Genomic DNA, 15148 nt, shown 5'->3' on the forward strand with positions numbered 1-15148 from the left:
GGAGACACAGAATCTGAAACAGGCTCCAGGCTCTGAGCTGTCAGCACAGAGCCCGACGCGGGGCTCGAACTCACGGACCGTGAGATCATGACCTGAGCCGAAGTCAGACGCTTAACCGACCGAGCTACCCAGGCGCCCCGGCCAGGAACCAATTTTAAGCATCTTGTATCTTAACATGATAGCAAATGTAGACACTTTGCTATATGTAGCTACATTTTAGGAAACTGATTGGGGGCTTGAGTATGATATGAATTGCATCCTCATGGTTTTCTGTTTAAAATAATGGAAAATAGATCCCCAGTTACTGTTTTAGCATGAAACAATGGATTTTCAGAATGGATTAAGTGGGAAATGACCTGTAACTAGAAAAAAAAATTTTTAGAAAGTGATAAAAAAAATCTTAAAATATTTGTAAATTAAATATTAAGTATCTATACATTAAGAAACACTCTCCCATCAAAGGACAAGAAATAGGGGCACCTGGGTGGCTCAGTCAGTTAAGCAACTGACTTCGGTTCAGGTCACGATCCCTCTGTGGGTTTGAGCCCCACGTTGGGCTCTGTGCTGACAGCTCTGAGCCTGCAGCCTGCTTCAGATTCTGTGTCTCCCTTGCTCTCTGCCCCTCTCCTGCTCATGCTGTCTCTCTTTCTCTCTCTCAAAAAAATAAACATTAAAAAATTATTTAAAAGGACAAGAAATAACAAAGGTGTTCATGAGGATGTGGAGAAAAGCAGCCCTTGTGCATTGTTGGTGGGAATGTAAATTGGTGTGGCCGCTATGGAAACAATATGGAGGTTCCTCAAAAAACTAAAAATAGAACAACCATATAATCCAACAATTGCACTTCTGAGTATTTATGTGAGGGAAATAAAAACACTAACTCAAAAAGATACCTGTACCTCCAGATTCATAGCAGCATTATTTACAATAGCCAAGATATGAAGACAAACTAAGTGCCCATTGATGGATGAATGGATAAAGAAAACATGGCATATATTTGTACACACACACACACAATATTGCCATATGCGACAACATAGATGGATCTTGAGGGCATTATGCTAAGTGAAATAACTCAGAGAGAGACAAATCCTGTATGATCTCTCTTATACATGGGATCCCAAACAAACAAACAAAACCAAAGCTCATAGATACAGAAAACGAATTGGGGGTTGCTAGAAGCGGGGAATGGGGGTGGATGAAAGGGGTCAAGAGGTATAAACTTTCAGTTATAAAATAAATCCTGGGGATATAATGTGCAGCATGATGATTATAGTTTAAGATATATTTAATTTTTTAAAATGTTTATTTTTGAGAGAGAGATAGAGCGTGAGCAGGGGAGGGGCAGAGAGAGAGGCAGACACAGAATCCAAAGCAGGCTCCGGGTTCTGAGCTGTCAGCACAGAGCCTGATGTGGGGCTTGAACCCACGAACTGCGAGATCGTGACCCGAGCTGAAGTCGGACACTTGACTGAGCCACCCAGGCGCCCCTAGATATTATATATTTTAAAGTTGCTATGAGAGTAGATCTTAAGAGCTCTTATCACAAGAAAAAAATTGTAATTCTGTGTGGTGATGGATGTTAACTAGATTGATTGAGTTGACCATTTTGGAATATATACAAATATCAAATCATTATGTAAGTTAAAATGCATGAGTTGGAAAACTTGTATCTGCCATTGTGAGCTTTCGCTGTGTAAAGAGGTCTCTCTCTTTTTTTTAACATTTATTTATATTTGAGAGAGAGAGAGAGAGACAGAGACAGAGTGTGAGTGGAGGAGGGGCACAGAAAGAGGGAGACAGAATCTGAAGCAGGTTCCAGGCTCCTAGCTGTCAGCACAGAGCCCGATGTGGGGCTCGAACCCACAAACAGTGAGATCATGACCTGAGCCAAAGTCGGTCGCTCAACCGACTGCGCCAACCCAGGTGCCCCAAGATGTTTCTTTAAAAAATTTTTTTCTTTAATGTTCACTTATTTTTGAGAGCGTGCGAGAGAGACAGAGACAGAGCATGAGTGGGGAGGGGCAGAGAGAGAAAGGCACACAGAATCTGAAGCAGGGTCCAGGCTCTGAGCTGTCAGCACAGAGCCCGACGTGGGGGGACTCAAACTCACAAACCATGAGATCATGACCTGAGCCAAAGTCAGATGCTTAAACAACTGAGCCACCCAGGTGCCCCTGATCAGTGAATTTTAATAAACTGGAGCAGAGAATTTCACTGACACAGTTTCAGATTCCACATTGCAACTAATCTTTAATTTTTGTAAGTTTATTTATTTTGAGAGACAGAGACAGTGCACGTGGGGGAGGGGCGGAGAGAGAGGGAGACAGAGAGTCCCAAGCAGGTTCTGCACTGGAAGCATGGAGCCTGATGCGCGGCTTGAATTCACAAAACCATGAGATCACGAACGACCTGAGCCGAAACCGAGAATTGGACGCTTAACTGACTGAGCCACCCAGGCACTGCAATCTTTGCTTTTATAAAATAACTTTTATTTTAAAATAGTCTAAATCTCACAAGTTGCAAAAATAGTACAGAAAGCTCCACATACAGTTCACCCAGCTCCCCCAACTATCTCTTACACAGACCCAGAACTTCTCAACCAGGTAATTGCTAACTCAGGTGCAGACCTTAATAGGGCTTCACCTGTTTTACATGCACTTGCTTTTTCTCCAGTTAACCTTTAAGAAACCATTGTTTGTCGAATTTTAATGGAGTCTGAAAAAGAACATCCACAAGGATTAGAAAAAGAATACTCCTCCTCCCTTTCCCAACCATGTATTTGTGTGACTACTTCAACCAAACACACATATCACAACAGAATGATTGCAGAATCTAACCATCAGACGCTACAGAGATTTGCAAAAACGTAAAACAATGCCACTCTCCTCAGTACGTATTTTTCTTTTGGAAAAAAATAGTTACTTTTCTTAAAAATATGCTATGTTAACATGGACTGAATTTACATCTTTATTTTCAATGACTAGGTTTTGAATGTCTTCATGTTGATAGATGAAACCCACCCATGATAACCGAAGCTCCCCGAGACCTCCAGTGTCTTCTAGGGTAGCGAAGGGTCTGAGCTCTGTGAGGTAAACGCCGGCAGTGGGTAAGCCTCCTCCCACAGACTTCCCGGGCTCTCTTAAGTCCACACGACGCCACAATAACACATACGTTTGAGTCAGAGGAAATTAGAAGTTCAGAAGTTTATGGAGTTACTGTCAACAAGGGAACATGATTCATATCCAAACTATTTTAAAGTGACCTTTCAAATCACTTACTATTTGATCTAAATTCAAGTATAGCAGTGAAAGAAACTGAAGCTATTCATCAACTCTGTAGAATTCACAATATTTTTAAGAATGTTCTCGCATTTAAACAGATTTTTTTCACTACTCAAATGCATGAAGTGAATGGACTTTAAAAATATATTGTTCTCCCAGTGCCTATGACTTTGTGTTGGTTTGATCCATGGCTGTGAAGAACACACAGATGGCAGCTGTGATGAGGATGTGCATTCCCTCATAAAGAAGTTTTGGAGAAAACACACTCCATATAAATAAATGGTAACGCAGGGATGTCACCAAAATGATATATGCAGAAACTGGAAAAGAACAGATCAGTGCGTAGCAGAAGCAAGCATGACTCAGTGCAGAACCACTGTTAATAAAAAGGGAAATATGTATTAGTATCTGCCACTTCCGCCTCATATAAGGCATGAACATAAAAGCAAACGAGATTTTTACTTTGAAAATGACCATGGTAATTCTTGTTCCCGGCCCTCCACCCCCACCCCGCCCTCCCAGTCTGGATCTGGTCAGTCTGATGGGTAGGAGCTTGCCTGAGGGGACAACCGCTGCAGGTGGCTAACCTGTCCCTCTCCAGTGTCACAATCTGCAAGAATGGTTTTGAAAAGTGCCCTCCAGCTTTCGCAGTCATGTTTAAGAATTATGTGCATGTACTACTATACAGCACAAATATTACGAAACACACTGAAAAGAAAATCCCACTGGATCAGATACAAGTTTTGAGCTCTGCTTTGTGCTGCCCAGTGAAGCATCTGGTTGGTGTGGTCTGGGGACACTGGCCTGCGAGTGTTTGCTAAGCAAACGAACCGCGAAGAACATGCCCAAACATGAAACAGCCCTCAAAGCACATGCTCAGGTCGTGATCTCACGGTCTGTGAGCTCGAGTCCCACGTTGGGCTCTGCGCTGACAGCGTGGAGCCTTCCTTGGGATTCTCTGTCTCCCCCTCTCTCTCCCCCTCCCCCACCGTCTTAAAAATAAATAAATAAACATTAAAAAAAAGAAGACAAGTTTTAGTTCTGACGCCTCCCCTCAAACACTGCAATGAGTGTCAGTGGCTTTTCTGTGGTCAGTCTATGCCACGCATCACCGCTGCCCACTCTTCCTGAAGTGTGGCCTTCATGACACACACAGCTATCTTCACTGGGCAGGACTCACATCAGCAGTGCTTCGTATGGGGATATGGACATGGGCCTGGGATTACTGGACTTCCAGGTGGGGAGCAAGCACACCCACCGGAGTAGATGCTCTGTGTGCTTAGGGGAGTCTTGGGGTGTCATGCTCATACTGGGAAGGGTCTGGACATGAAAGGTGAGCAATGAGTTCTGTGTAGAGCAAAGGCTGGGAGGCAGAGGAGTGAGTGTGTGCACATATGTGCTCCACAAAGGGGCTCCCTGGGCCTGTCGGCCAGGCACAACTATCTGGTGCCATCTAAGATTCCCCCCAGTGTGCTCACTGTCCAGTGAGAGGAGCCAAACAGTCACTCAAGGGCCAAAGGATGCCTGGCCCCTCATGCTCACAGTTCTTGTCCCCTTCTGTGCCCTCACCTTGCCCTAACTGGTTCTCCATCTTGGGCCTTGGTGCCCATCCTTCCTTCCTGCCGCATTCTCCAGCTGCCCCATCATCCCCGGCAGGCAACATACTCTCTCTGCTTCTACTTGCGTGCCATCCTGTGGCCTCGTCCCTTTGCACGTGCTCCTCTCCAGCTGCCTTGACTGATCGTGACCACTTCCACCCACATGCCCTTCTCTTGGCAGCTGTCCTGACCAACACCAGCAGACTCAGGGGCTCAGCCATTCTGGGCTCATCTCTGTGATGTGCTCAGCAAGTAACGGACCCATCTCTCTGCTACTGCCACCAGCCCATGAGCTCCTGCACCTCGGGTCCCACTGAAGATCCAGTCCATTAGGCCGAGGACCTCCAGGGAGCTGGGCCCTGAGGCATTATCTCATTACGTCCCTCAAGGGCCACTGCACCAATACCGGTGAAACTCTTGGGAACAGCGTCCTGGATGAATGCTTGTGGCCCATGGCTCTGCTACCCCTCTCTTGGGGAGTGCCATGGAGTCCGTGCTTAGCTAAGAGCCTGCGGACCTTGCTCCCTTCTTGAGCAGACAGCACGGAAGCTGGAGCTTGCCACAATTTCGCACGTAGTAAACATGACCTAGTTAGAAAACTCTGGCTTCTTCCTTCCATAGCAACATTCAGGGGGTCACCATTCCCACAACCTCAGCAAAGATGACGTGCACTGTAGGGAGTGAATGAAGGCCTCACGGCCTAGCTCAGCATGGCTGTCCATGCCACCAGGCTCTAGACCTGAAGCCAGCCCCTGTAGCCAAGGGTCACGAACACCCAGGGCCCAGTTTCTGAGCCACTAGCAATATTTTCTTTTTCTACTATTTTAATATAGCTCTAGTTTTCTTACTTGACTGAAACAAAACAACTCCAAAAACCAATGAGTAGAACTTGATGTAAAAGTAAAAGCTTTTAAAAAAGAAAAAGCAAAACCTTTTCTAAAATAAAAGAGAAACATTTCTTAATTAGGGAAAACGTCATGTAATACTCTCCAGTTGATTAAAATGCTTTCAGCTTACTTTAAAAAAATGCTTTTTTTTTTTTTTCTCCCCAATACAGATAGATGAAAAGTGTCAGGAAAATCAAACTGCGATCCCAGCACCAGAGAAGCTGCCCTTCACAGAAGCCTAGGCTCTCACTGTCTGGCCCTCATCCTCCCTGGCCCACCTGTTCAGCTGGTCTGCAGACCAGACACGGTGTGCTTAGCAGAGCCATGTGCACTAAGGCAGTCAAGCTCTCCAAGGCAGAGGCGAGCACGTCTTGCCAACTCATGGCCCTCTGGGTCCCCAACACATGACGGCACTGACAAGGACCGAGGCCTCCCAACCCAACCTAACCCTGGTCACAGAGACATCTAGGAGGCTGCTAGGGAGAGAACCAACAGGCCAGTAGTGGTCTCGTGGCCCACGTGGGTTCACAGGCAGCACGAGAGCCTGAAGGTCATCGCGGGCAGTGCAGCGGCCCCCACATGCCTCTGCTCCAGCCAGCAGTGCCTTGGCTTGCAGGCGCTGACCATCAGACGAGCAGTGACTATCCACAGACGGTCCCCAAGTGTGCATCCGAGGAAAACACACTGACTTGTAGGCATCTCTCCTCAGGAAACCTAGAGCGAGCTGGAGAAAGGAGACTCCCACATTGGAGAAACCAAACATCAACCGTGGCAATTCAGAGGGGCGGCCAGAAGGTCCCCGGAGTAGGAAGCCTGCTCTCCACAGGTGAAGCCTTTACTTGCTTTCTTGCTCTAAACTGTGACTTGAGGGTATCACCCCACTCACTCCTACACTCTCCTCCACCCCTTACGTTTGACTGTGGAATGGGAGAAGACGGTGGCCCGTGGACATGAACTTGGGGGCAGAAGTCGAGGGTCCCTGAGGCCTGAGTCTCAGGAGCTGGTCTGGGGTGAGGACGAGAGGCTTCCCATGAAGTATGTGCTGTCCTGAGAGGTGGGACCTGAGCATGTCCCGGGAAGTTCAGACATGGGTCAGCAGTCACCATAGCAGGGGTTGCACTCTAATGGGGGGGCAGAGCAGTGGGGGTCTAGAGGGGTAACAGGGACAGGAGGCCTCAACCTCCCCCAAGCGACATCCCCCTGTAGGACTGGGGACACAGCGGGACATTTGGCAGGAATATCGTCCTTCTGGGGCCTGCCCCGCATGTTCCACAGCCCACTCAGCATGTGGGGGCTGGTCTAGCACCTCAGCCAGACGCTGGCATTCAGAGGGGAGACCACGCCTGTGGGGTGTTACTGAGTAGCTTAAGAAAGGCAACGGTGCTTTTGGGACCGGGGCACTGAGAGAGAGAGCCCTGACACACGTTGCACGGCTGCTCACACCACCTCCAGCACCCGTGGGACTCCTCACATAGGCCCCACCCCCCAGGAGGCGATACCATCACACCGTTTTACAGAAGGGAGAGTCTGGGCCTATTTGGAAAGTGCAGAATCAGGCAGGCCACATGCCCCTCAGGCTGCACTCTGCCAGGCCGGACCCAGGCGCTGAGGTTACCGTGGTACACAGACTGGGAAGCCCCTGCCTTATGAAGCCTTCTTTCTGGGAGGGCCAATGCACAAACAAATGAGGAAGCAGGGAGGAGCATGGTGGGCAGGAGGATGGGGTAGGCTGCCCCATGGGCTGGCCAGAGGGGCGGGCCACCAGGTGGAGCCCGATGGGGCCTCTCGGTGGCAGGGCAGGGCACGGCCCCAGAGTATGTACCCACTGACGGCATCCCCTCAGGCCCGTGCAGGCTCCTCTGTAGCAGGGGTCCTGGAGGTGAGAGCCAGCACGTCTTGTCTTTGTGCCCGAAGGGTGGCCAATAAGGCCACCAGCAAGCAAAGAAACCGAGAAGGGTCCCTGGAAACCACACCCTGGTATAGGCTGGAAGAGAGCAGCAGAAGCTGGCTGCCCCTGTGGCCTCCCCATCATCCCGACACAGGGCCCGGGTGGCCACAGACCTGACCTGCACCCGCCTCTGGCTCACATGCTGTGGACTGTTCATTCTTATTTGTGGAAAAGAGAGTGCATGAAGACTTTTAGCCCCTTGGGGTCTGGAACCCTGTATCTGGAATAAGGTACTCTCTTTGAACGGTCGACCTGCCATCAGAGTTTGTGCTAAGAGACAAAGAACAGCTTCACCTGCTGGTTTCTGAGCTCAGGAAGCTCACTAAGTGGCTGGCCCACAGCACGGGTCCTGCGAACGTTGCAAATGCGGTCAGGAACACAGCTGGGACCTCCACGTAGGTGTCCAGGCCCACGAAGCCCGCTGAGATGTCCACTGTGGCTATGTTGTTGGAGTTTCCCTGGAACACAGGTAGAAGCAGCACTGACACAGCCACCAGCAACCAAAGAAACCTGCATGTGGCCACAGTGACACGGACACCCAGGAGCCCCAGATGCCCGCCCACTCCTTTCCCACCTCGCCGCCAGGTGGGGAGGAACAAATATACGTCTGCCGAAGGACTGTGGCAAATTCCAAACCTTCCTCAGATCTATCTACTTAAGACAGACACACCGACCTCCCTACAACAGAGACCCTGTCTAAGGGCTGCACCTGGTCATGGGAGGCAAGGTGGCCAAGGAGAGGTTGAAGGTGGTGTTGCCACATGGCTCTTTCAATGGGTGAATGCTGCTGCTAGGAAGAAGAGGGCACGCTGGCCACTGGGGGGGCTTGGCCTCCAGCTTACGTGTCAGATCTGAGACCCTGGTGGGTAACGGATGCATGGCTCATCCTGCACAAAAGGGTAGGGTCTACATCCAAGGGAAGGGTCTCCTAAGATTCAGTCCCTCTCTCTACTTGTAGTCTTCATCACTGCTGGTGACCTTTCCTCAGCTACTCAGGACATTTATAAGTTTGATCGCACAAATGTCTGTCCCAGCCCAGCAAAGATCCCTCCTGGGACCACTTATTGATGGCTGAGGACACAACTCCAGCCAGGTGTTCATGGCTTCACAGACTTGCCAGTGGAACCCCAGTGCCTCCTCCTTTGCTGCGTCGTTCCAGATGGTCACCGGGTCATGTTGGCAGACCTCCCAGATACCTCAGAGACACCCTCTTGCAGCGGGCCCCTCCCCGGACAGCAACCTCTCCTGTGCAGCTTCCCCTTTGCCCACTTTGCCAGCGGCCGCCTGAGCCTTTGCGATTATGTAATTCCTATTCAGAAGCCCCTTGCGACAGACCGAGGAGACCCTGGAGCTGCTGAGCAGAGGGAGGAAGAGCCCCAAGTGCTGTGGCAAGGGAGGCATGATGAAGAAGGACAAGTGGATCTGACACTGGGAAGCTGCCGGAGATCCCACCGAGGCCGACTCACTCGTATCCAGAGAGGGTTGACTGCAATACTGTTATCGCAGCCAAGGCACAGACGGCCTGCTCTGGGGCTTTACTTCCATCGACTCATTCAGTCCTCAACAGTCCTGATGTGGTGCCATTGTGACCCTCAGTGGGAACAGGTGGGAACCCAGGAGGCCAGCTGGGTACCAGGAATCACGGAGCTGAGGGCAAGAAGGAGGGGCAGCAAGCCTGTAGGTCTTGTCCCGGGAAAGCTGACCATGCGGGAAGGGCTGTGGGCAGGGGAGAGACGAGGGAGACCCACACTGCTGCTGCTCAGGATCCGACGTGCCTCAGGACTTGCCGCACAGGGTCTGTGCTGAGTTTGCGTGCGGACAGCCTCCCCAGCACACACCACGGTCTGCTGCGGGTTCCACTGCCCAAGGCAGCACCGGACGAGAACCAGTACCACGTGCGATCACCAGTGCTCCTTCCTCACCACCCAGGGAAAGTGGCCGCATGCCACAGAGGAGCACACTGAACGTGAGGCCGTCTCCTTGCTCGGGGCGTGACCGTGGCTCCTTCGGTCTTCCCGACACCAAGGCCTCAGTGCAGGACACTGTGCCAAGCCAGCAGCCACTTTCTCCATCTCGGCTCAGAGGGAGCCCGAGTGAGTCTCCCCACCCGTGCCGGCAGTGTCTACCGTATGGCTAGTTCACAAGCACCATGACGTATCTGTGGATATGCCGAAATCGCTCCCGTGTGGAGTCCCGGCGGTCCACGTGCCCCTGGGGTAGGAGCGTCTGGTGCCCATCAGACACGCTCACTGTGTAGCATGGCACCCGGGAGCCTTGAGAAGGGAGAGGGGCGGGCGATTTTCCATGGCGATGGTATTCCCATTCCCCACCAGGGCACTCGCGGTCAGAGACGTGGAGACTGTCAACAGTGGAACTCCCAGACGGAGGTCACCACCAGGAACAGGCCTGTGCATGGCTTTCAGACAGAGAGAGGACCGTGAGACTGACGGACCACCTAGACATTTCTGGAATGCCCAGAAAAATGTAAAGTCCTTCTACAGCAACACATCAGTCACACTGAATGGCAAGAGTGAAAGAGCCCTAACACAGGCGTGTCGCTGCCAACAAAGCAGAGCAAATACCATCCAGAGGCCGACTCCGACCCGCGCCTCTCTCTTCTGCGGCTCATGGTACCTCAGCTGCTTCCTTTGTCCTTTCCCCCCTTCCGGCTGGTGTTCTGGAATTCCTGGGCTAACTGTATTCCCTCACTTCCACAGGGCTGTTTCTACATTCCTACCGGTAGGTAAGAAAGGCTGTGGTCTTTGAAGTGTGGCTGCTCGACACCACGGAGACACACACACGACGGAGAGACCGTGAGGCCCAGCCTGTGAGGGGTGGAGCTGACTGACGGGCAGCGTGGTCCTCAGCCACCAGCACCTCGAGGGATGGGCAGCGACTCCAGGGAAGTGCCGTCACTCTCCAGGTCCTACGGACTCCAATCGTGCCTTCTCTGTGGGTCCTGAGGGACACGGGCAGTGAGAGCTACTATATAGGGTGCCTCCCGTTCTTCACTACTTTAACCCTTGCAGCAGCCAAGGATGAGATGAGGTGTTAGTTACTCCATTTTACAGATGAGACCAGGGCGCAGCAGGTGCCTGCCAGACGCCAAGTGGCTTAAAAGTACTGGACACCAGTGTCAGGGCTGCAGCTACCCACATTTCTGCTGGGGACAGACACTCTGGAAGCCACCCAAGGGCAGGACTGGAGACAGAAGTATGGAGTCCCCCAGGGGAGACGGATGGCAAGGGGGTGGTTCTGAGGGTCAGGTCACATCCTCTAGGACTTATGGATTTCTAGAACTTCTCCCACCCCCTTCTGGCCTTCAGGGAACAGATGGAAAGCCATGATGGGGGGCTGCTCTTTGGGGGATGCCATGAGCACCAGGAAACCAGGAGAGAAATAGCAAGGTCAGGGAAGAAGCCCAGGCCCACCTATCGGGACACACAGGCCACACAAGTCCCCAGGGTCTGGAAGAGGAGGGAGGAGCTGGTGCTCACAGAGGAAGTACGGATCCTCACTGTAAAGATGGGAAAACACAGCTGAGACACTCAGGGGTTTGCGCACAGTTCTTCCACCAGAGGGCACAGGGCCGACAGGGGAGGCTGGGGAGCTGTGCCCACCCTCCAGGGTCCTAGAGGCAGCAACTAGGTTGAGGGTGGGGCCCTTCGAACTGGGCAGAGAGATGTGGGAAGGCTGGGATGGAACTAAGTCCCTTTCTGGCCAGAAGCTGGGCCCTCTGTCCACCTGCCCAGGCGCCGCTCCACGCACACAGGCAGATACTGAGGTCCATCCTGGAGGCAGCTTGGACTTGCTTCTGATGGGCCCTTTAACACTGGAGAGAAGACGTGACGACCACGGGGCCCCAGGGATTCATAACCACGTGAAGACACCCGACAGCATGGCCAGGGGAAAGGGAATAGAAACTTCAGTTATCACTTCATCAGATAAAGCAATGGAACTGTGAAGTGCCTCCCTAACCAGTCACGGTAAATAGACCTAGTGCACAACCACACACTGTCTTAAGCACTCACGGATCCACACTGAGGGGTCGGTCTTCAGTAAGTCACTAAATTTTATCCTATCAAACACACATGAAATTTAAGCATCATTCCCCCACACCATACTGAAAGTCCCTTCACTGAACAGCCTTTTTAACTTCCCAACTTATGGTAACCTTTCTCAGAGAAAAACTAAAAGAGAAATGACATAAAAAGTTAATAGGCTTCTATTCACAATAGCAATGAAAACCTACCTGGAAATAGAAGAATGCTTGACCAAACCAATAATGCATTACAGTGATCTCAGCTGCATCATGCCTCAGGGGCTTCCAGATGAATTTAGTCATTATAGTCTGAATCAAGAGGCTAAATACTAAAACTGGAAGATTATGTGGTCTAAAAAGCAAAGCAGCCAGAAGAACTAATCCACTATATATCTCCCATAAACCCACAGTCTTGATTGTGAAGTCTGCAGCAATGACTTGAGATTTAAGCAAGTCTTTGGTGCCCGTGAACAGAATGCCCAGGACAAAGACATGAACAAAACGAGCTTCAATAAGACCCCTAAAAAAAAAAAAAAAAAAAGCAAAAGAGTTTGATTCATTAGCACCAGCTCGAAAGACTCAAAACATATTTTTCCATGAAAACCAAGAGTCCACTTAGCTGACTAAAGAAGCCATAGTGCCCGCCCACTCGGGTGACACCATGGAAGTGGGGGTGTCTGCTTCTGCATCTCGGCCTGCAGGGCTCCCCTTGCTCAGAGGCTGGCAGGCCTGTCCTCTCTCTGTGCACATCTCTGATGGAACTGACTCATGGGAATTCTGGGGAGTCCTATTCATCTGGCCCAAGGATGGCCTGGCACAAGGCCAGAGCCATCACTTGTAGGGTGCCAGAAAAACCTCCTACCTGCTTCACACGGTTAATTTGAAAGACTCCTGCAACGGGATAAGGTCAAGCTCTAGCAGAAACTTCCGTTACGTTCATAATGCTAAGATACAATCGGACGTGCTCACAACCACAAGTACTTGCGTATGCACACGCATGCACACGTACACAATGGTGCAGAGAACACTGTGGGGCCTGCAGAAGGGCAGGGCCAGGCTCATCTGGGCCCTGCCACTTACTAGCTCTGTTGCTGGGGAAAGTTACTTAAGGCTTCTGACGCTCACTTCATTATTCCTAAAATGAAGAGAAACAGTACCTACACCTCACAAGCTCTCCTGGGAGTTAACCAAAGAACAGAGGTAAAGTGTTTGGCACATAATAAATGTTAAGGATTATTAAGAATTATTTTAGCACTTCACTTACAATTATTTGTAAAGGATATAATTTATGACACCATACCAAAAAATTTCATCTAATGAAACACATATATCCCTAAAACATATTTTAAATAAATTTTATAAATCAAGTATTTTATAAATACTAGAAAAGCTGATCACTTAAAGTAATGCTAAATAAACAAAATTTTAAGTGAAATCAGTATCATAATAACGTTATGTGTTTTGAAAAACTGAATGGTCCTATCTCAGATTTTCCTCGGAAGGTTTGTGCACCTAAAAAAAATTCCTTTTTAAAACCACAGTTAGTTTAATTTGAATAGTCCAAGCACTGTCTGCTGTGTGCCTCTAGTGTGTAGACACCAACCACAGGGCCATGCGGCAGCCAAAGAGCTAGGGTTAGGTGCAACCCCATGGCCAAGGTGTGCTAAGCAGAGAGCTGATGACAGACCCAGTAGGGTTAAAGAAGGAGAAATCAGCCAAGGTCCGAGTCATCAGAGGGGGGAGAATGCATTCTGGGTGGTGAATACGAAAGAGAACACCAGTGGGGGCCTTCAAGGGGTTCACCTCCTTGCCCCAAACCATTCAATGCTATCTAGGACAATGTCCACCTGACCTTCCACTCCAGCAAGCCTGGGCATCACAGCGGAGAAGAGAGGCAGGAGCTAAATGTAAGGGAGTATTTTAGAATATCTATGGACAGCAGCAGACTGAATGGAGAGAAGCAGCTGTTAGGGAAATCTAGAACCTGCATGGCTCAAGACCTGGAGTAGATCTCTTAGTGAGAGGGATCTAGAGCCAGGATAGATGGGGGTGGGGAATGGAAGCATTTTACAGGCAGAACACCAAGCAGTGAAGGTGAGTGAAAGGGTGCATTGACCTATGCTTTGAACACCAAGAAGGTACATGCTGTAGTGTCCATGAAAGGTAAGTGATCCAAGTCTTGAGATGAGTGAGGAGGAAATTAGGTGCACTGATCTGAGAGGAAGTGAGGAATGTATTCACGTATCACACTTTGAGATTTAGACAGCCCTGTGGACATCCTCGAGTGTGACATCTAGCCTTGACATCTGCCCAGAGTCTCCGACTCCAAAGTGAACAGCCTTTGACATGTCTCTACACCATCCTCCCCCTACCTGACCTCCCTGCTTCGGGTGAAGGCCTACCACCCTGCCGTCACCTCAGCCAGGCTCTGGGTATCACTTCAAGTGCCCGTACTGTTGGCCTATTTTCAGGTGGGCCTCATGCCTCCTGGCCACTCACACAGCCTGGCCACAGCCCTCAGCTTACACCCTGACCTTTTCTGAGAAGATAACATTTGCTTTCCTTTCTCTGATTAGAAAAGCAATAAAAAAATGAAAATGCATGGAAAGGAAGAGCACAAGCCACCTGTGAGTCTGTGTCCTAAATCTAATCACAACCAATTACATATTTGAGTCTTTCATACAAACATGAAAAAATACGCATCTACTTCATAAACTGGGGTCATATGATAGTTTTATAGCCTCCTGGTCCACATCTTCTCATCGTCTATGAAAACACAGTACCCAGCACAGAGCTTTAACATCACTCAGAGGTTCATCCCACTACTGTTGGCCAATTATCTTGATTTGTACTCTGTGTGCCTGTAAATAATTTTTCAGAGAGCATGCCTGTGTCCTGGTTCCAGGCCTCATCTCTGGTTCTGTTCTTGAGATAAATGTCCTAAGAGGGTGCCCAGGTCACAGGGTTGGATACACTCAAAGTTCTTACCACGTTTTACGGCCTCCAGAACAGCCTCTGCTCACCCCACCCCACATTGCCTTTAAAAAAAGAAAAGCTGCCAGTTTTTGATACATAAAATGTGGCATTTATGCCTCAGTCAGCACGGGGGGGGGGACCCTCCCCACCCCAGGAATTCACCGTCAAATTACGGGAAAGTTGACTTTTCTGGTGTGCTTTGTTTCCCAACTGATAGGAAGCGACCCCTCTTTGTGATTCCTGTTACTACTTCTTGACCGAGCAAAACTGAATCCTTTCCGTTTCTTATTTTTAGAGAACCCTTTACTGTAAAAAATAAACCTCAGTGACCTTACTCCGTTATCTGTCTCTCTCCTGCCAAAGGAAAGAGACTAAAAGAATCAGTTTATTGAGGCACTCCTTGTCCAGGCTCT

General features: G+C 49.8%; 1 protein-coding gene across 12 annotated transcripts in view; it reads right to left on the reverse strand.

Annotated features, from left to right (window-relative positions):
* Positions 1-2470: 2470 nt before the first annotated feature.
* The window catches only part of PIGG (phosphatidylinositol glycan anchor biosynthesis class G), a 44062-nt gene continuing 31384 nt past the window's right edge, over positions 2471-15148 (reverse strand). For 11 of the 12 annotated variants that reach the window (XM_019436858.2, XM_019436860.2, XM_019436861.2 and 8 more), the window contains 3 exons: positions 11970-12279; positions 8012-8175; positions 2471-3660 (listed from right to left, as the gene is read on the reverse strand). In XM_019436858.2, coding sequence (XP_019292403.2) covers positions 3447-3660; positions 8012-8175; positions 11970-12279 — 688 coding nt within the window. In that variant the 3' untranslated portion in view covers positions 2471-3446. Of the gene's footprint in view, positions 3661-8011; positions 8176-11969; positions 12280-15148 lie in introns of those variants that run through there. The other variant, XM_019436863.2, reaches the window with a different exon arrangement.

This window comes from Panthera pardus, unplaced genomic scaffold, assembly GCF_024362965.1.
Source record: "Panthera pardus isolate Hobbes unplaced genomic scaffold, ASM2436296v1 HiC_scaffold_13, whole genome shotgun sequence".
NCBI lineage: Eukaryota > Metazoa > Chordata > Mammalia > Carnivora > Felidae > Panthera > Panthera pardus.